This window comes from Eublepharis macularius, chromosome 4 (assembly GCF_028583425.1).
Source record: "Eublepharis macularius isolate TG4126 chromosome 4, MPM_Emac_v1.0, whole genome shotgun sequence".
NCBI classification, from domain to species: Eukaryota; Metazoa; Chordata; class Lepidosauria; order Squamata; family Eublepharidae; genus Eublepharis; species Eublepharis macularius.
The window spans coordinates 108,190,127-108,210,137 of NC_072793.1; the positions used below are offsets into that span (position 1 = coordinate 108,190,127).

A 20,011-nucleotide genomic window follows, 5' to 3' on the forward strand; every position below is an offset into this window, starting at 1 on the left:
TGGAACGTGGTGGAACGGAGTTCTGGAACCTCTTGAAAATGGTCACATGGCTGGTGGTCCTGCCCCCTAATCTCCAGACAAAGGGGACTTTAGATTGCCCTCCGCGCCACGCAGAGGGCAATCTAAACTCCCTACTGTCTGGAGATCAGGGGTCAGGACCACCAGCCCTTTGACCATTTTCTCCAAGGCCAACCCACTGAGTTCCACCACCTCTTTTCCCAGAAAAAAAGCCCTGCTCTCAGTTAACTTTATCTACTCATCCATTTATTGTTTACTATTTGAAATAAATGCATTTTCCTGAAGCTCAGTGTTGGTTGAAACATATATCTTTTTTCTTACAGATGCGGTAAGAAAACTGGAAAGAAGCCTACCTGACCCCACAGTAAAAAAAACCAGAAATGATAGTACTTCATTTCCCCCCGCTATACCTTTAAGAAAAAAACAAAAGATGTGTGTGATTAATAGAACAGACAAGAATGTAACAGAGGCTTATTCAGTTCCTCTAGGAGTGATCTTGGGAGGCATCTCACTGACCACTGTTGTCATGAATATCTTGGTTCTATATGCAGTGAAAATGGAAAAGAAACTTCACACCGTTGGCAATCTTTACATTGTTAGCCTTTCCTGTGCGGACCTTGTCGTTGGTGCAGCTGTCATGCCACTAAACATTTTATATCTTTTGAAGAATGAGTGGCTGTTAGGTAGACAAGCTTGCCTGTTTTGGTTATCAATGGATTATGTGGCCAGCACAGCCTCCATATTCAGCCTCTTCATACTTTGCATAGATCGTTACCGTTCTGTCCAACAGCCAATAAAATATCTCAAGTACCGGACAAAAACTAGAGCTTCTATCATGATTTCTGGAGCTTGGCTGCTCTCTTTTATGTGGGTAGTCCCAATTTTGGGTTGGCGTAACTTTACCCATAATAACAGTACAAGTGACAGGGATGAGATATGTGAAACAGATTTTTGCAAAGTCACCTGGTTTAAGGTGTTAACAGCTATAGTCAACTTTTACATCCCATCATTGATGATGCTGTTTTTCTATGCAAAAATATACACGGCTGTCCGGAGGCTTTATCAGCACAGAGAGCTCATTAATGGATCATTCAGATCTGCCTCAGAAAAAAGAATTCCACATGATTGTAAACTGCAAGAAATACAAGAGATGTGTTCACAAAGTGAAAGTAAAAACATAGGCTCTTACTGTAATGAACATGATAATAAGAATGACAGAATAGAAGCCCAAACTCTGTCGGGAAGCTTTATTAAAGTCTCAAAATTATTTCATAGAGGAAGTGCCCATGAAATAGGGAAGCATAGCTGCTTTCCTCTGACCATTGCACAGAATGACACAGAGGTAGACGATATTGATAGGAAGTATACCTGTGTCAATGAAAGCATTCAGAATACAGAGAAGCCTGGCCCCCAAGAATATGAAATAAGTAAAACATCATATGAACATAACTTTGCTGAGAGACCTCCCTGTAGAAAAGGTTCAGATCCCACTCGGGAGCCAAATTTTGGTATCAAGAGGCACTTCCTTCAGTATAAAAACAGAAAAGATACCACAAGTCTCTGTTCTTTGAAAAAGACATGGGGAAGGCTGCGTGCTCATTCTCTTAGCCATAACCAAGGGCTGCGTGTGAATAGAGAAAGAAAGGCAGCTAAACAATTAGGCTGTATAATGGCAGCATTTATGTTGTGCTGGATTCCATACTTTGTATTATTTATGGTCATGGCATATTGTGAGAAATGTTACAATTATCATGTTCATATGTTTACAATTTGGCTTGGCTATGTGAATTCTACGTTAAATCCATTTATATACCCGCTTTGTAATGAAAACTTCAAGAAAACTTTCAAAAAGATTTTTCATATTAAAAGTTAATATCTCTTGGTGATAGTTGTATATGTAGGGGTAGAGATGCAGTGGCAAAAAGCCAGAAGGAAAAATAGACTTTTCAGTATTATGAGAAAACATTGCAAGTGAGGCAGAAGATTTTGGAAAACCATTGATGAAAGAAGAAATATATACAAATGTGGACCGTGTTATTTGTTCTAGATAGAAGTACCTCTAAACTGTGAATTATATTTAAAGAAGAACTGATGTTCACCCGGACTCCTAAAAACTAAGGTTTCAGCCTCAGTATTGTTTTGTAAATATTTACAGTTTTTAAAATTTTCAAATTCCATTGTTTGGAACAAAACTGGAGAAAAAAAGAATATGTTGGTACTAATATTGTTTCTGATGTCAAAATGAATACTTCTACATTCAATTCAGTGCTTAATTTAGCTACAAGACCGTGTCCAGTTGTATATTTATGTGTACTGCATGAATGAAATTTACATTTAAGTAATATGTCACAATCAGGTTCCATGAGTGCAATCTAGAGAGAGAGATGGAAGCTTACTTATCTAAAAGGGTAGAATCCAGAATCCTCTCCAAGTCCTAAGAGTGGACAATTCAGAGAATGATGCTCTATTTCTATGGCTTGTACCCCTCCTCTTCATTTAAAAATTCAGTTGTAATCAGAGGAGAGTTGAAACATTCATATCCAGAAAATGTTCTGTTTAATGTAGCTAATATATGATGCTAGTATGCTGGAAAATATACCTATTTATTACATTCCCGCTGATATTTTAAGGGCCAGTTTACACAACTCTGTGTATTGCTTGAAACTGTAACATTTGAAGCAGCTACATAATTTGTTTCAATTTACTTACATTGAAATTCTATATAAGTTTTTACAGATGATACAGGTTCATGAAACAGATAACTTTAATGATACATCTTGACCCATGCATTGATTTCAGTATCACTCATTTGCTATGAGAAGGAAATAGAGATCGCTTCTCAAAGGCCCTTTTCGCACTTACGGTTTAAACCACCATTTATGAGCATCCGCCCCGATCGCAGTGGCTTCGGCATTGCACCTGTTCATTTCACACTGTCCACTGCAATTTCAATTTGGTGTCTGTGCTTCATTTCAAAACCTCGGTGCAATTTTGGGCTTTTGGGGCCTTGCAATTCACGTCACACTTTTTTAAAAAAAAATTGAGCATGCGTAGTAACGTTGCAGTGTTGGAACCCTTCCCCCCTTTTTGCTGATTGGGCTGTCCCCTGCCCACCGGAGAGGCAATTGGTGGCAGAGTTCTGGGGGAAAACATGTACCACTCTCATTTTTTTTTAAATCAAGCCAGGAAAGGGTTAAAATGCTGCCGATTCATCTCCTCCCAGGAAGCAGAGGCTTGTTTCCAAAGGGCTGTGCAAAATGCTTGGGTTTTTTCCCCCTCTTTGGCAAAGTCTGAACCATGCCTGGGAGGGAGGGAAAAGCAGCCATTTAATCCTTTCCTGGCTTTTAAAGCCAGGAAGAAAGTGCAGGAACATTACAACGTTGCAACCCATTCTTGTCTTTAAAAAAAAAAAGAATGTGTGTGCATACCCTAAGGGAGGAAGGAGAAAGCAGCTATTTAACACTTTCCTTGATTTTAAAGCTAGCAGGGAATTAGCAGCAAGCTTAGGAATCATTCCTGGCTTTTGAAAAAAAATAAAACAGCATTCATACCGGGAGGAAGGAAACCAACGAAGAAGCAGCCTTATGACCCTCAGCTTGCTTTACTAAAAAAAATGGTGGACAAGGAGTTCAGAGAGCTGAGAAGGATGGGAGTGGTTAATTCTGCACAAACCAATCAGCTCCCAGGGAAACGGAGAGGGGGGGAGAGAAGCAAAAAGGGGGCAAAAGTGTTCACATTAGCAAAATGCGGGCCAGCTGCCAGTCGGCAGCGAACTTAAAAAAACATCGGGGTATGTCCGCAGGGGGAAAAATCGGGGATACAGCGGACAAAAAGCGGGACTGCATCCCATGACTGCTTTTAAGTGTGAAAACCTTGCAAACATGGGATGTGGAACAGGTACAAACGCGCTCTAAAAACCGAGTGCGAAATGTACCAAAATTTCAGTATATCAATGTATTTATTTTCTATATTTTAAATGGTACTGCAGGAGTTCTATAAGCTATTTCTAGACAGACTACAATTAATATATTTAATATACTAATTTAATATCTTCTTTCTTACCATGCAAACAACCTAGTAATCCCATCTTTGAATTAAGCTGTGTAACATATCAAGCTATATCAGTTATACTTGTTATTGTTCTAAAACTTTCCTCTAGAATTTTTTTAATTCTTTGACAAGAAACCAACTGTGACTAATCTGTGCTTTGTAACTCCTCATTACCATTAACAGTGAACATGATTTATTTTACAAGGTGCTAAATGCCATCTATGTATCAATTTATAAAGCTTTTGTGTCATATTTAGATATTTTCTTGATATCCTGATTCTCTTCCCATTTTTTTGTGGCCAGAATATCAATGAACCACAAGTTAGTTCGATATATTACCAGGTGATTTTGGTTGGTGCTTTTCAGCAGCAGTTCTCCATGCCACACAAAGAACTACTTTTAAAATTCAGGTACTTTTGAAAAGTGATTTGTGATTTGTTGGAGTTTGTGGTAAGAATTTGCTGTTGAAAGAAAAAAAATCCCTTCCCCAAGCCACTGGGAACCTCTAGATCAGGTTTTTGTATTGGAACCTTAAGTGATTTCCAGACCTGAATTGTTATAATTTTCCAGTAAGCTATTTGCAATGCCATCCTAATCAGAGTTACTCTCTTATATTGAAGTCAGTGGTCTTAGAATGGTGTCAGCAGGGCTTTTTTTGAGGGGGGAATGCCCCGGAATGGTGTTCCAGCAGCTCTGGAATCTGCCCACGTGATTCTTTCCTCCTCCAGCCCCACAGGCTCTGAAGAGGAGATTAAGCTGCTTTGAGTTCATTCTGCTTTCTTTTCATTCCTCTCTGTGTGTGAGTGAGTGAGAAGCGAGCAAGCGAGCAAGCAGACGCTGCTCAGGCCTGGCCCAGGCTCTGCAGAGGAGGGTAAGCTGCTTTGAGTTCATTCTGCTTTCTTTTCATTCCTCTGTGTGAGTGTGTGTGTGTGTGAGAGAGAGAGAGAGAGAGAGAGCGCAGAACTGCTGGGGCCGGCTCTCCAAAGGAGCCTAAGCTGCTTTGAGTTCATCCTGCTGTCATTTCATTCAGGGGTTTGTGTGTATGTGTGTGCCGCTTTGTGGTTCATTGTTTATTTTCATTTGTGGGGCTGTGCATGTCCGTGTTGCTTTCATTCTTTTGCTGACTGTAGTTGACATTGTTATGGTTCCCACAGCTTTTGAATGCAGATTGGTTCTGTGTTAGTTAAATATATCAGTTATGGTTATTTGTATTAGTTAAAATATCAGTTATGGTTATTCCATTTTCATGCTAGGAATGGATAGCTGTGTCCAAGTCACAGAAGGCTTTCGTCAATATATTCATCAGTGTATAGGTGTTCTTATGTCTTAACAGCTGTAACTCAAATGGTTCTCCCCACCCTCAGCTGATTAACATCACTGAAACTGCAATGGACATACGGGTGTTAAGGAAGTCTTTATGAATATTGTTTGTCTGGGACATTGGAATATTTATGAGCATTTCACAATGTCACAACAGCTTAGCCATTGGTAAGGTAGACTTGGCAGGCAACAAAAAAGCCATTTTAAACTAAGTATAAATCTAATGCAGCTAAAGTTGAATATCTTCTTTTAATTGCTCCAGTAAAGCAAACCCCTCCCTGAAAATTTGAAAATTCAATATTCATTAGAATAGGAATTTCAGACTCTGTGGAATTTTGAGAAAGAATTTTTGATTTTTTTTCCTACGCTGGTAGAGGAAATCTGTTACAATTTAGATTTGTGAGATGAGTTCTGGATTTTTAGAGGCCCCCTCCTTCTTGCATATTTTAAAATATGATTCCAAAGAAATGAAATGTTTGGGAAAGGGAATGGAAGATTTCACTGTTTGTAAAGGATACAGAAAGAAAAAATGCCCTTTCTCACAATAGTCTAATTTTCCAAGCTTACTAACATGTGTTTTGTTATAATGCATTGTGCTGGGTTCTTAGAAACGGTGTTCCTTCCGGGAAGCGGCATCACTTCCAGGAGTGATGTCACTTTTCCGGGAGCATGCACATGCTTTGCGCACGCACATGTGGTGATAGAGAGTTCCACCACCTCTTTTCCCTAAAAAAAAGCCCTGGGTGTCAGTCTGCTTAGAATGGATCTGTTAGGCACTTTTTCATATTTATTTCTGTTACTTACAAAAAACTTTTCACAGTTCTAAATTTAAACCATTTTAGTAAGCTTGCTGTCATTTATTGTTTTTTATAAACAGTTTCCAGCTGTAAGAGGCCTTACTGTTATATTTCTTCATATTAGACACAAGTGGTGCTTTCTTTGCAAATATTGGAACAAGAGCAGATTTTGCCCCGTTTCTGTATATAAATCATGGTAATATATGGCTTTTTTTAAAAAAGTCACAACCTGGAACAATCCATGACTTGTCCTTTATGTTAAATTACCAAGCTCCCATCACTATTAAAATTAGAATGAAAGACTGAGAGCAGAACCACAAGTGACAAAAGGCACAGATTGGACACTTGTCTGCTTCCCTCAAGTTTTGATGGGAAATGTAGGCAGCTTGGCGGAATGTTGGACAAGTGACAGTTGAAAAGTCCATTGGACAGCAGTCAGAGAGCGAAGCTGCGAGACCAGGATGCCTACATTTCCCATCAAAACTTGAGGGAAGCAGACAAGTGTCCAATCTGTGCCTTTTGTCACTTGTGGTTCTGCTCTGAGGTGAATGGAAATATCTTGGGGCTTACTAAAAGTCAGTGATTTTTCTATAAGGAAATCCCTTTTATTTTTAAAGATACTTCCAACAGTGGCCTTCAGTATTTCCAAAACATGCCTTTGTTAATGATTTATATTTCAATACAGTATTAGCTGTTCCTGTTGTACCTTTCTCCCTTTCTGGCCTCTTCTCTGCAAAATGTTCTATGAAACTCTTGCTTTTGTTGGAAGGAAAAATACAGTTTCTTTTACTGCATATATTTGTATCGCAAAGACTAAAAAGGCAAATAGCCACATCAAATGATGGAGTCTGGTACAATATGGGCCTCATAATGTGTGCATCAATTTATAATGTAACACAAAAAAGTTCGAAGATTTCCTGTCATTATTTGTTTTCAATCTTTGATACTGTGTTTGTTTTTGTGAAAAGGAAATGTATATTTCAGTGTTGTTTGCTTTGCTCTTCATTTTGGTGCCGCTCAAATGAAGGATGAGCAGTAGAATAGTTTTTTAAAAAATAACTCACAGCTGTTAAACATGCTTGCCCCAATAATGGAAATTTCAACAACTGTGAGAAATTTTAAAAGTAATCATATAAGTGTTGGGAATGAGATGGTACTTTACAATATCATGTATCTAATCTGGAAGTGGACGAACCAGGGCAACTGTCAAACACAACAGATATTTCTGGGGGCAAACTGGGGGCAACAGCCAGTCTTTCAGAAAATTCTAAGAAGTCGCAAAAGTACACTATTTTCTTAAAAAAGTAAAAAAAAAATGAAAACAGTAAACAGAAGTGTGTTTTTTGTACGTGTAGAAAAAACACCCTTTGGCACCATCAGCTACTGCCAGCACAGCCACAAAGAGAGCATTGTGGGGGTGTTGCAGCCCAGCCTCAGGGAGTACTCTGTTGCTGCAAGTCAGTCCAACCCTGAGGAATGCCATGTCACCACAGGTCAGTCTGGCCCCTGGGAGTGCCAGCAAAGGTCAGGAATGGTGGGAGGAAAGGGCAATGCTTTTTAGAAGGGAGAGCAAGAAAGAAGGATGTTTGGGAGGGACAAGGGAAAGTATCTTTGCAGGGGGGGTCAAAAGGGGGAGAGTGTTTGACATAGATGGGGGGCAAAGGGGAAGAGTGTTTGGGAGGGATGAGAAGAGGGAGAAAGGGCAAAGGAGACAGTATTTGGGACAGGCCACAGACAAACAGCAAATGTCTTTGCAAGGGAGAAGACCATAGTGAAATGCTGCTTCCAAGTGTGTGTGGGGAATGGCAACATTTGTGAAGGAGGGTGGAAATCCAGCCTGGACCATCCCCCCATCTCTAGAAATTTTCATGGGACTCCCCACTTGTCATGTATCTAATTCCAAACTAGGCCACAGAGTAAGAGCTACTAGGTCAGCAAAATGGAACTAGGGTCATATGAGGGATTTCTCAACAAACGTGAAGGAAGTCCTAGGTTTTCAGAAAAATCTGAAATCTAAAAAAAAAAATTCATAAGGGGATTCAAATTCCCTCAAATAATAGAAACAACTCCTGTAGCTTTAAGAAAAAGAATTTCCACAGAGTTCTCGGCCACCATTTTGGAGATTGCTAGGCAAACAAAAGAACAGAGATATCCATCCTTTTTGAGCTTGCAGACACCTTTGGCATCCTGACACAGTCTGGTGAGTACAACCACAAAATGGCCACTGTAGGAGGCACAGCCAGCCATAGAATGTCATGGAGTGAAGTTATGCATAACTCTAATAGTAAGTCTTCAACATTTCAGGGGAAATGTTAACAGGATGCTGTTTAAAATAAACATTGTTTCAAAAAAGTCTCTTACATATACACACAGCTTACTTTCTGTCACTCAGTGAAAATCTTTGTGCTGCTGCCAAAGCAACATTTTAAAAAAAATCTGTTCAGCCAATCAGATCTTGAGGCCAGTCAGATACCCCCATAAGCAAGAGTGCCATCTGGTCCCATCCACTTTCTAAAAACACTTGGCAGGTGCCATGGTGCCCATGGGGACCCCTGCACAAGAATATTGCTGAGCTTTCAAGCCTTTGTTTCTGTATATAAAAACATATGGAAGGGAGGGTGGACTTGGAGACCCAAACAGCCTTGGAATGTGTCCCATATCCCTCCCCATCATGCCTCTTGATGGAGGAGGACTTACCAGGAACAGGCCTGTTGGTCACTACCCACACCATCTGGCTCTGGTGGCTATCTTGCAACTAGATGTGGACCTCACCCCCCCCCCCAACTGAGCTAGCTATACTTTTTCAAGGGAGAGACTACCAGTGGAGGGAAGGAGGAAAAGCTGAAGACAGGTGGTCAGATAAAAATAGGTTGGCTGGTGGCTGGGATGAGAGAAGGAAGCAGAAAAAGGGGAGAGACTGTGGGGGCTGCTAGAATTCTAGCAACTTCACTGGTTACCAATTTGTTTCCATTCACAATGCAATTCACAATGCAACGTCCTGATTTTGACCTTTAAAGCTCTAAACAGCCAATTTAGAGGGACATTCTAAAATACGTACTTTTTTATCTCTACACTTAAATCATGTTCATAGTTTCATCACAAGAAGTTGTAATCTACCAGAAATCGATGATTTTCTAGTCACTCCAGTTTGGTGGAACTCCCTACATCTGGAGGCCTGGCAGGAGAGAAAAATGCCACCTCTTTTCCAAAGGGCCTTTAGGAAGAGAATAGTGATGCATAGTAGGATGCAGAAAAGAAAAGAATAAATACCTGAGAAATAGCAGGTGCAGAGAACTTTGAGGTGGTAATTGGAAGAGTATAACAGATGTGATATGAACAAGGTGCATGAGAGTCTTTTATGGAGGCTGGAGCTGACAGGGACAAAGATATTCTTGATAATGCACAGTGAGGAACTTGAGTCTCAGCGAGAAAGGCAATCTAGAAATGAAGTAAATAAGCACATACATGCCAAAAGGTACAGAAAGGAACAGCAAATTGAAAAATAATTAACGGGGGGGGGGGGGACTCAAGATTGCTTGCAGCTCATAGTCGTCCCAATGCTGCCCTCTTGTGTTTGTCAAAACGCAAACATGTTTCTCTGAGCGAAAACAAAATCCATGTAATACTTTTTATTTGCAGTGGTGGAAGGTGCCTTCAAGTCATAGCTGACTTACGCGACCTCTGCTGGGTTTTTCACGGCAAGAGACTAACAGAGATAGTTTGCCACAGTGCCCCTGATCTTCCTTGGAGCGCTTCCATGCAATTACTTTGAGACCTGCTGAGATTGGCTTGCCCACGCTATCCAGGTTAGGGCCATCTTTTATCAGGGCCATCGAAATCAACGTGCACACTTTCAAGCTCACCAAAACTTTTCAGTAGACAAATGCTACAAAATTTGAGAGTTGGGAAGCAAATTTTCCAGGCAATGATGTTAGGACCTGACCTTGCAAACATCCTTAGAGAAAGTAGACTGACACATCTCTATGTTAGAATAGTGGAGAAGTCACATTATGAGCAGTTGTGTTACATAGACACTTGACCCTTAAAGAGTGTACCACATTGTCCTGAATTCATACTCTCAGGCCAGGGCTTGATTAGCTTGGCAGGTTTCAGACACCAAGACTGTGTGGCTGACTAGCTGCCAGCGAGCGTCTGACTCTTCAAAGTGGGAGTCCCGGCGTCAGCTGCAGCAGCTCCCAGCCACCTCGCTCTCCCCACGCAGATGGTCTTGGGCCTGTCCCCTTCCTCACGAGCTCACTGAAAGCCTCGGATAACCCGCCCGCGAAGTTATGTGCTGCTGCTGAGGGGACAGGGTAAAAGCCGGAACGAGACGGAAAAGGCCGGAACAGGCACTAAAGAAATGCCAGTGCCACAAAAAAGAGGGAAATGTGTTAGAGACACTCCAGAACAATATTTTAGAAATGAAAACTCTGGACTGCCCCGCTTTTATTAACCCGTTCTATGCCAAAAAGCTCCTGGAACAGCACAAAACAGTGCGGAACGGGCACTAAAGAAATGCCAGTGCCACCAAAAACAGTGGGATGTGTTAAAGACACTCCAGAACAATATTTTAGAAATGAAAACTCTGGACTGGCACCCTTTAATTAACCCATTCCATGCCAAAAAGCTCCCAGAACAGCACAAAACAGCCCGGAATGGGCACTAAAGAAAGGCCAGTGCCACAAAAAACAGTGGGATGCGTTAGAAACACTCCAGAACAATATTTTAGAAATGAAAACTCTGGACTGCCTCGCTTTTATTAACCCGTTCCATGCCAAAAAGCTCCTGGAACAGCACAAAACAGCGCGGAACGGGCACTAAAGAAATGCCAGTGCCACCAAAAACAGTGGGATGTGTTAAAGACACTCCAGAACAATATTTTAGAAATGAAAACTCTGGACTGGCACCCTTTAATTAACCCATTCCATGCCAAAAAGCTCCCGGAACAGCACAAAACAGCCCGGAATGGGCACTAAAGAAAGGCCAGTGCCACAAAAAACAGTGGGATGCGTTAGAGACACTCCAGAACAATATTTTAGAAATGAAAACTCTGGACTGGCACCCTTTAATTAACCTATTCCATGCCAAAAAGCTCCCGGAACAGCACAAAACAGCCCGGAACGGGCACTAAAGAAAGGCCAGTGCCACAAAAAACAGTGGGATGTGTTAGAGACACTCCAGAACAATATTTTAGAAATGAAAATGAAAACTCTGGACTGGCACCCTTCAATTAACCCATTCCATGCCAAAAAGCTCCCGGAACAGCACAAAACAGTCCGGAACGGGCACTAAAGAAACGCCAGTGCTACAAAAAACAGTGGGATGTGTAGAAATGAAAATTCTGGACTGGCACCCTTCAATTAACCCTTTCTATGTCAATATGCTCACGGAACAGCACAAAACAGACTGCAGTTTTCTGCAGACTCGGGACTGAAAGCACACCCAGACCATGTTTTTCGCTTCCCTCCACCCCAACAATTATCTGTTGGTAGCCTGGGACTTAGCCTCAGGCGAAGAGGAGTTACCTGGCTGGATGCTCCAAGTAACAATAAAAAAATATGTCCTATTTTTTCAGTTATTTATTTGTTTATTTATTTGAAAAAAAATTAAGAGATGTCCGATTAATATATACAATATACCAAAAAAAGGAATCCACTTTAAGGATTGCTTCCCATAGACCAATTCAGTTAGAGGGTCAAAATGAAGGTGAGTGCAAAAATGATGCGAAGGGTGTGTGTGTTTGTACAGTGAACAGTGGATTAATGTGAACAATATCAGTGATGCAAAAATTCGTGACAGCTTGGTTGGAAAGCTGCATGAAGTATTGGTATCTGAAGAGGGTTTTGACTAAAGTGTCAGCAGGTGCTTGGAGAGACGGTTCAAGCATACAGGAGGGAACAGCAGAGCTGATTTGAAGAGAAGGAGACTGGGTAAGGTTGCAACCTCCAGATAGAGCCTGGAGTTCTCCTGGAATTACAGCTGATCTCCAGATAAGAGAGATCAACTCCCCTGGAATAGCTGCTTTGGAGGGAGGACTCTATGACATTATATGCCACCGAGGTTCCTTTCCTTCCTAAACCACACCATCCTCTGATATTACCCTTAAATCTGCTGGCACAAGCAGGAGTCAGCAACTGTAAGACTGGGGAGGCTGAGGATGGTGAAGCAGCAAATATCATACTCTAGAATGTAACAGATACAGGGCTTCTAAGCAAGATCAGGTTTGCCATTATGACCTCTAGGAGAAAATTTCCTATGGGATGGTGGTCTGGGGTACCACTTGTCTGCACACAACACACACACACGTCAGTGCCCAGGCAGCCAGGAGGGCCAATAAGACTGGCTAGGCAAGAATCAGCCAGTGGTCTAGTGGTGCAGAAAAGCCTGGTGCTGCAGCTGCTGCCTATCCTCCTCACTTGGCTTGCCTTTGCCTCAGTTGCCCCATCAGTGATCCCTCTTGATCAGAGACACCAGCCACAGATGACCAATGATGAGGCAGGTGAGGCAAAGACGAGCCGAGGGAGACAGGCAGCAATAGTCCTTGGCTTCACTGTGGTGCTGCCTCCTGCTGCTGGCTTGTACTTGCATATTAGCCCATTATCTGTTGGATCTCCTCCAGATGAGGCAGTGTTGATGGAAGAGGGATGGGACCAATGGTGAAGAACCATTTTCCATGGCTTCTTTGGCAACCCTGTCCACCCCCGTTGCCACGTCATAAAGATGATCCATTTCAGTCTGATTGTTGCCCTCATCATGGCAGACTAAGATCATTTGTTGCCCTGATGAATGCCCTACGCTGATCCTCTTATTTGGAAACTGCATCCTTGTTTGTTTTCCTGTACTTCTTAGTGCCTTTTGATATCGTTGACAATGCCATCCTGTGACAGCATTCATATTTGCTAACGCTGTGACCTGGAACCAGGTATTTGGGACACAGGGACATTTATATCCCAAACATCTGTTTGCCATGCCGGAGGCGGGGTGGGGGGCGTCGGGGGAGCGGCGCAGCCGCGACCCCCGGGGGCCCCTGGCTGTCTTTGTCTTTGTCTGGGGATGGGGATGGGGAATTTTATTTTTGGCAACGTCTTCTACACGCAAAACTTTTTTGGTACAAAGTTGTAATGTTATAAAATGGTAAAAATTTCATAAAATTGTAATTTTACTAACAATCCAACTCAAATAAGTTAATAGATAATTCAAACAGTATTGCTTCTATAATCATATTAGGCATAAATATTAAAAATAACTTTTAAACATTAAGTAAAAAGTATTAAATACTCGGTAGAGATGGGTTGAAGGTTTTATCTTAAATCCCGAGCAGCTTGAAACCTTCAAGTGAGAACTGAAAACACGTTTCTCTGTTTTAGAGAAACTGCTGTTCAGTACAAAATAAACGGGATGTATGTTTTCGTTGCACTCTCCCAACCAGGAGACAGACTCCTCCTAAGAGTTTAATGGCTTCTTTCATTAACAAACGCTAGTCGTTTTCATTACGTGAGGTATCAAAATATAAATGTTTATTTAAATAAAACATAGAAAAATAGAACAGATGAACACAACAAGAATTAAGTTTCCTAACATTTCTTAATGAAATCTAACTCAGTCAGATTAACGATGAAATGCATTCAAGTTACCGTAGCACATATTACAGGAGTAAGTTTCCTGCCTAGATCTTCATGAGATTTCTTTTGGCCAAAACCCTGATCTGCTATTTGGATTACCATTTTTATATATTATCTTATGCAGAAATCTAAGATCTTTTCATATGATAACAAAGATAAATATCAAACCAATCATAATTTAATTCTTTTTTACTATTTCCAATGATGTGACATTCTACCTAGCCAAAAGTACCACTATGCCCAGCTGCAAGATAAGAGATATGGATAGTAAAAATGACCAGAAAAGTTACATGACCAGATCATTCTTGGTCTCTGCTAACAATTACAGAACATGTATCTGATACTGGTCACTATTTTTAATTGGCTGTCAAAGATGAAGCACCAGTTATACACCATACTAGAAAAAGAACTACAGTGATGTTCATACAGCGTTATTTAGAATGCATATGTTTCACGAAGTATGTGTTCTAAACCATAATCAGCAGTCTACTGGTTTGAATCCCACTACTGACATGAGCTCAGTAGGTGGCCTTGGGTCAGCCACTCCTCTCAGCCCCAGCTCCATTGTGGGGATAAGAATAACACTAACTTGTTCACTGCTCTGGGTGAGGCACTAATATGTGTAGAAGAGCGGTATATAAGCACAGTTATTATTATTATTTATATTTCCATGACACCATCCCTTGACCTGTGAAATTAAGTATTTTGATAAATATGAAAGTGATACAAAATATAAATGCATTGCATAATGTGTGAGTGTACATATACAGACTTTAAAAATTGTATTGGATAATACCGCAAAGCATGATTACTGAGAAAGCTGCTTTCACTGCTTTCAGTATGGAGAGCTGCTTGTAGATCAAAACAACCTGACGAGCTGTCTTCATGCAGAGTACACTTGATTCTCTTGGCTTTCAATTCTGCTTTCATTCAGCATGGGTAAATCAATGTGTCAGCAGTAAACATTTGTATCACTCCTCTCTGAATGACCTTTTAAATTTTACTGCCTATCATGTCAAAGCAATTAAAATTAACAATACAGTTACTAAGCTGCTAAGATCAATTAATGGCTCTTAGGCTTTATCTATTGATCTAGTGACATCTTCAAAACCCACTGGTAACAGACTATACATACTTCTCTTCTATCCACAATATATACACAAGGATTGATTACATATTCTTATCTTCTAAATTACATATTTAAATGACATATTCTTATCTCCTAAATTAATTAGTCAAACTCTTACATCAAGGATTGGTGACAAGTTGTGGACAGACTATGCTTGGACAGAATGTACACTGAGAATAAATGACATCAAACAAATTGGAAACTAAATAAATCACTTTTATTTAACAAATAAATTTCTTCTGAAGTCTCATTAGAAATTAAACAATAGAAACAAACTATGTGGCATTCCTCGAATCCACGTGTAGGATGCTATGGAAGTCGTACTTAGAGGGAAATTAATCTCCGTTGCCTCCTGTCATGAAGAGCAAAAAGAAAACATTAGAAATGAAATGATATCTAGAATAAGAAAACTAGAAGATGAACACAAAAAAGGCCACCTAATCTATAAACTTGCTTGCATGAAAATTAGAGGAAAAAACCTCCTCACATTCTATACAAGCTATTAAAGGCACCCAGGAAAAACTCAAACTAATTCTGTAAAATTAGCCGATGTATTTGCTGAATACTACCAAACCATTTGTACATCAGACAATCCTGACACTAATCATATTTTAAATTATTTATCATCACAGGAAATTTGGAAAAAAACCTCACAAGAACATAAACAATATCTGGACCAACCAGTCACAACAGAAGATGTTACAGTCACTATCAAATCCTTGAAAAAAATAACAAAGCTTCAGACAGGGATGGATTCCCTGCCAAATTTTTACAAAAAAATACATTCACCTACTTTCAACTCCACTAACTGCCACATGCAACTCTGTTATGTTAGGAGGTAGCATCCCTCTATCTTGGTCAGAGGCTGAAATAGTAGTTACTCCAAAAAAGGACAACCATATTACAAATACTAAATCTTCTCAACCAATACCCTTACTGAATCAAGACCAAAAGATCTTTACAAGCATATTTGCCAAAACATTGTCTAAATTTAAATAACCAACTACATTCACCTTGACCAGACAATACACGTAACACTTTAACTATAATTAACTTCTGTGAAGCATACAAAACCCCTGCATTACTTCTGGCCTTTGATATAGAGAAGGCATTTGATTAAGTGGAAATACCATATCTAAAACTTTTACTTCAAAAAATGGGTTTTGGCGACCAATTCTAAAATGCCATTAATGCTCTTTATCTTTCTCCAAAAGCTACAGTTAGGACTAACAATGTACATTCAATAGATATCCATATAGCGAGGGGAACTAGACAAGGCTGTCCCCTTTCCCCATTTCTGTTTGCCATAACTATAGACAGGGCCAATGCTACCATTAGACCAACTAGGCAGCCGCCTTGGGCACAGACCTCAAGAGGGGCATAGTTTTAAACAGATTACTTTCTTGAAAAAAATGCAACTGAGAAAACCTATTGAGCACCCCCTAAATGGTCCTGTCCACAGACATCAAGCAGCTCAACAGCTCACCGTAACTTTTTTATTTATTTATTTATTTATTTATTTATTTATTTATTTATTTATTTATTTATTTATTTATTTATTTTTTTGAAAAATTTTTATTGGGTTAGAATCCATTATTTCCACATTTACATTCAATTTTCCCCAAATTTTTTCATCTCTAACCCCCTCCCTTTCCCCCCCTTTTTGCTCACCATAACTTTTTTATTTATTTATTTATTTATTTATTTATTTATTTATTTATTTATTTGATGTATACCCTGCCCTCCTCACAGATGGGCTAAGGGTGGCTAACAACATTAAAAAATACATTAAAATCACAGAAACATAAAATCAATAATATTTTTAAAAAAATAATTAAAATAGTCCAGGAGCAGGCTATTTAAACAAATATTGGGAGTCCATATACAGGCATGGCAGATGGCTGAGGGCAGCTCCGGAAGAAATGGTGGTCTTAGATGGAAGAAGAAGGACACTCGCTGGCACTCAGCCAAAGGCCCAGCAGAACATCTCCGTTTTACAAGCCCTGCAAAACTGTAACAGGGCCCACAGGGCCCAGATCTCCAGCGGGAGAGCATTCCACCAGGCCAGGGCCAGGGCAGAAAAAGCCCTCGCCCTGGTTGAGACCAGATGGATGTCCTTTGGGCCAGGGACCACCCGGAGTTGCTTGTCTGCAGAGCGCAACACCCTGCAGGGGACGTAATGGAAGAGGCGGTCCCGCAGGTATGGAGGTCCCAGTCCATGAAGGGCTTTAAATACCAAGGTTAACACCTTGAACCAGATCTGGAACTCCACTGGAAGCCAGTGCAGCTGGCACAGCACATGATGAATGTGCGCTTGGATGGGCGTTCCGGTAAGGATGCGTGCCGCTGCATTCTGGATCAGCTGTAACTTCCGGGTCAGACCCAAGGGCAGTCCAGGATAGAGTGAGTTGCAGTAGTCTAGCCTGGAGGTGACCGTTGCATGGATTACTGTGGCCAGGTCCTGTGGTGAAAGATAGGGCGCCAGTTGCCCTGTCGAAGATGAAAAAAGGCAGACCTGGCAACAGTCATGACCTGGGCCTCCATTGAAAGTGTAGCATCCAAGGTCACACCCAGACTCCTCACCATCAGGGAAGGTTTCAATTGTACCCCATCAACAGCTGGGAGCCGGTTCCCAGCTCGATTGCCCCATGATCTTTAAATGCTTGATGAGATAGGTGAAGAGTGGGGGGTGAAGAAGATGGATGAGTGAGTGATATGTGTCAGGCTATGGCATTCCAGACTTGATAGTCTGTTTCACTCCCTTCTGCAAGAAGACGAGGTCTTTTGATTTCAAAAGGTTTATTGTGAAAGACAGCATCCAAGCCCAGATGTGCATATTCCAGGATTAGAGATCCTGGCCGAGCAAAGCGTTGCTAGGAATGAATCATAGAGCAAAGGTTGTTACATTTCACACTCCCGGAGCCCAGCCTCCCCCCCCCCCCCCGAGTTCATACAGCAAAACTTCTCAGAGGTGAGCTGAGCTGGCCAAGGTCGAAAAAGCAGATAAGACAGGATCCTTTCCCATGGAATCGGCTCCTTGCAGATGTTGCCTGGAAGGAAAGAAGTCTAAACACTACACGATTAAATATGGCGTTACTTAGGTTAAAAGAGTTTCTGACAATATGATTGGTTGAGGACTGAGAGGGTGGGTGGAGTGAATGCAGTTTGAGACTGAGAGTAGAGAGAAAATTTTTAGTCAGAAGAAAGCAGGCTAGCTGTGTGCTGCCTGAATATGTTGAAGTGTTTATGAGAGAAATATAACCTGTGTGGAACCTGAACTGAGCATGTTTGTGAAAGGACAGTCGTTCAGGGAAAGAGAGGCCAGCTGTGTGAATGAGAGTAAATGAAGTAACTTTAAGAACTGAGAACTACGTTTATGAAACCGATACACTTCTCGAATAAATAAAAGCTTATTTTTGTTTTGCTATATCCCAGTGTAGCTGTCATTGCTATACCCCATTCCTATCTTCAGGGCCACATAGAACCACGAAGGAGCCTGACGCTTAGGAACGTTACCAAAGGGAAAATTTAAATAAAGTATCTTGGAATAAAATATTCCGGGAGGCAGCAGACTACCCAGAGGGTTAAGGGATAGATTAAAAGAAAAATCTACCCTAAAGAAAGTAAAGGTCATAACACCACCCATCAGCAGATAGAGCTGAGTGTCATCCGCATACCAGTGACAACCTAGCCCAAAGCTGTGGTCTAACGGGGCAAGGGGGCACATATAGATGTTAAATAGCATCGGGGAAAGAATCGCCCCCTGAGGGATGCCACATAGCAAAGAATGGCAAGCAGACATCTGTTCCCTGAGTGCCACCCTCTGTCCTAGATTGTGAAGGAAGGAGTTCAGCCATTGCAGGGCTGTTCCACGAATCCCCACATCGGCAAGGCAATGGGTCAGAAGATTATGATTGACCATGTCAAATGCTGCTGTAAGATCTAAAAGTATCAGCAGTGCCGACACACTCCGGTCCAGGTGTCGCCGCAGATCATCTGTGAGGGCAACCAGAGCCGTCTCTGTACCATGGCCAGGCCTGAAGCTGGACTGGAATGGATCCAGGATAGAGGCATCACCCAGGTATACCTGCAGCTGTTCTGCTACCGCCCTCTCAATTACTCAAAGTTATCTCGGAAGTCTCAGTCAACTTGAGAGGAACAATCCTTAGTGAAACTACTCCTTTTTAGCTCTCCAGAGAGCCAGCTAAAAAGAAGAAAGCAAACAAATTAAGTAACTGCAGACAAAAGTATCTCCTTTTCAAGCACAACACAATTCTCTCTCTCATTGTCTCACAGCAAACATGAGAAGGGGGTGGGAGTAGAAGACACTCTGTTGTGCCAGCCAGGAAAAAGGTGGGGAAAGAGCTTCCAATGCTAGAAAAAGAAACTTTTCAGCAACTTGAGGAAGCCAAGCAAGAAGTGAGAAGGAAAACAAAAGGGAAAAGGTGGGAAACTGCCTCCAGAGCTAAGAAAAAAACCCACTTCTTAGAGCAAACTGTATCCCAGCAACACCAAGAGAAGAGGCAGAGTGGAAAACACTAAAATCTTCACAGCTATTCTGCTGTGTCTGGAAAGAAATGGGCAGAAAGTCAGCTTCATGGCTGCAATAAAAGGGAGGAAAGTAGGGAAATTCTGCTGTAGCAATGCGCATAGCATACTTGCTGCAGAGGAACAAGTGCAGGGAAAAATACCTCTGCACTAGAACCTACAACTATATAGCCAAGCTTTTAAGGTTTCCTCAAAATCTGAAAATCCTTTAAAGAGTTATGATGACCTCGTCCAATCCTTAAGGCCACTTTTGGTAGGTGCTCAAGAGGGAAAACTGGTCAAGACCAATTTGTCATCTAAACCTTGGTTTGATCAAAGCTGTATTTGTGCTAAAAATGCTTTAATCTATGCCTATAAGCTAGCACTGAGAGCTGATGAAAAGACCAGACAAGATGCATATCGTTCTCTTTCATTTTTAAAAAAGAAGTATAAATCACTGGTTGCCCGCTGTAAGAAAGAACATACCAGAAAACTGTGGGCCAATATAACTGAAGCAGCTACGAGCAAAAACTCAGTGGTGTTCTGGA

General features: G+C 41.1%; 1 protein-coding gene across 1 annotated transcript; it reads left to right on the top strand.

Moving 5' to 3' along the window:
* The first annotated feature begins 448 nt into the window (after positions 1 to 448).
* Positions 449 to 1,891, top strand: HRH1 (histamine receptor H1). The gene has a single exon (XM_054978507.1). It carries the CDS (start codon positions 449 to 451, stop codon positions 1,889 to 1,891), a length of 1,443 nt encoding a protein of 480 aa, XP_054834482.1.
* The last annotated feature ends 18,120 nt before the right edge of the window (positions 1,892 to 20,011 follow it).

Coding starts and splice junctions, on each gene's coding strand:
- HRH1 (XM_054978507.1), top strand. CDS start 449: ATGTGTGTGATTAATAGAACAGACAAGAATGTAACAGAGGCTTATTCA.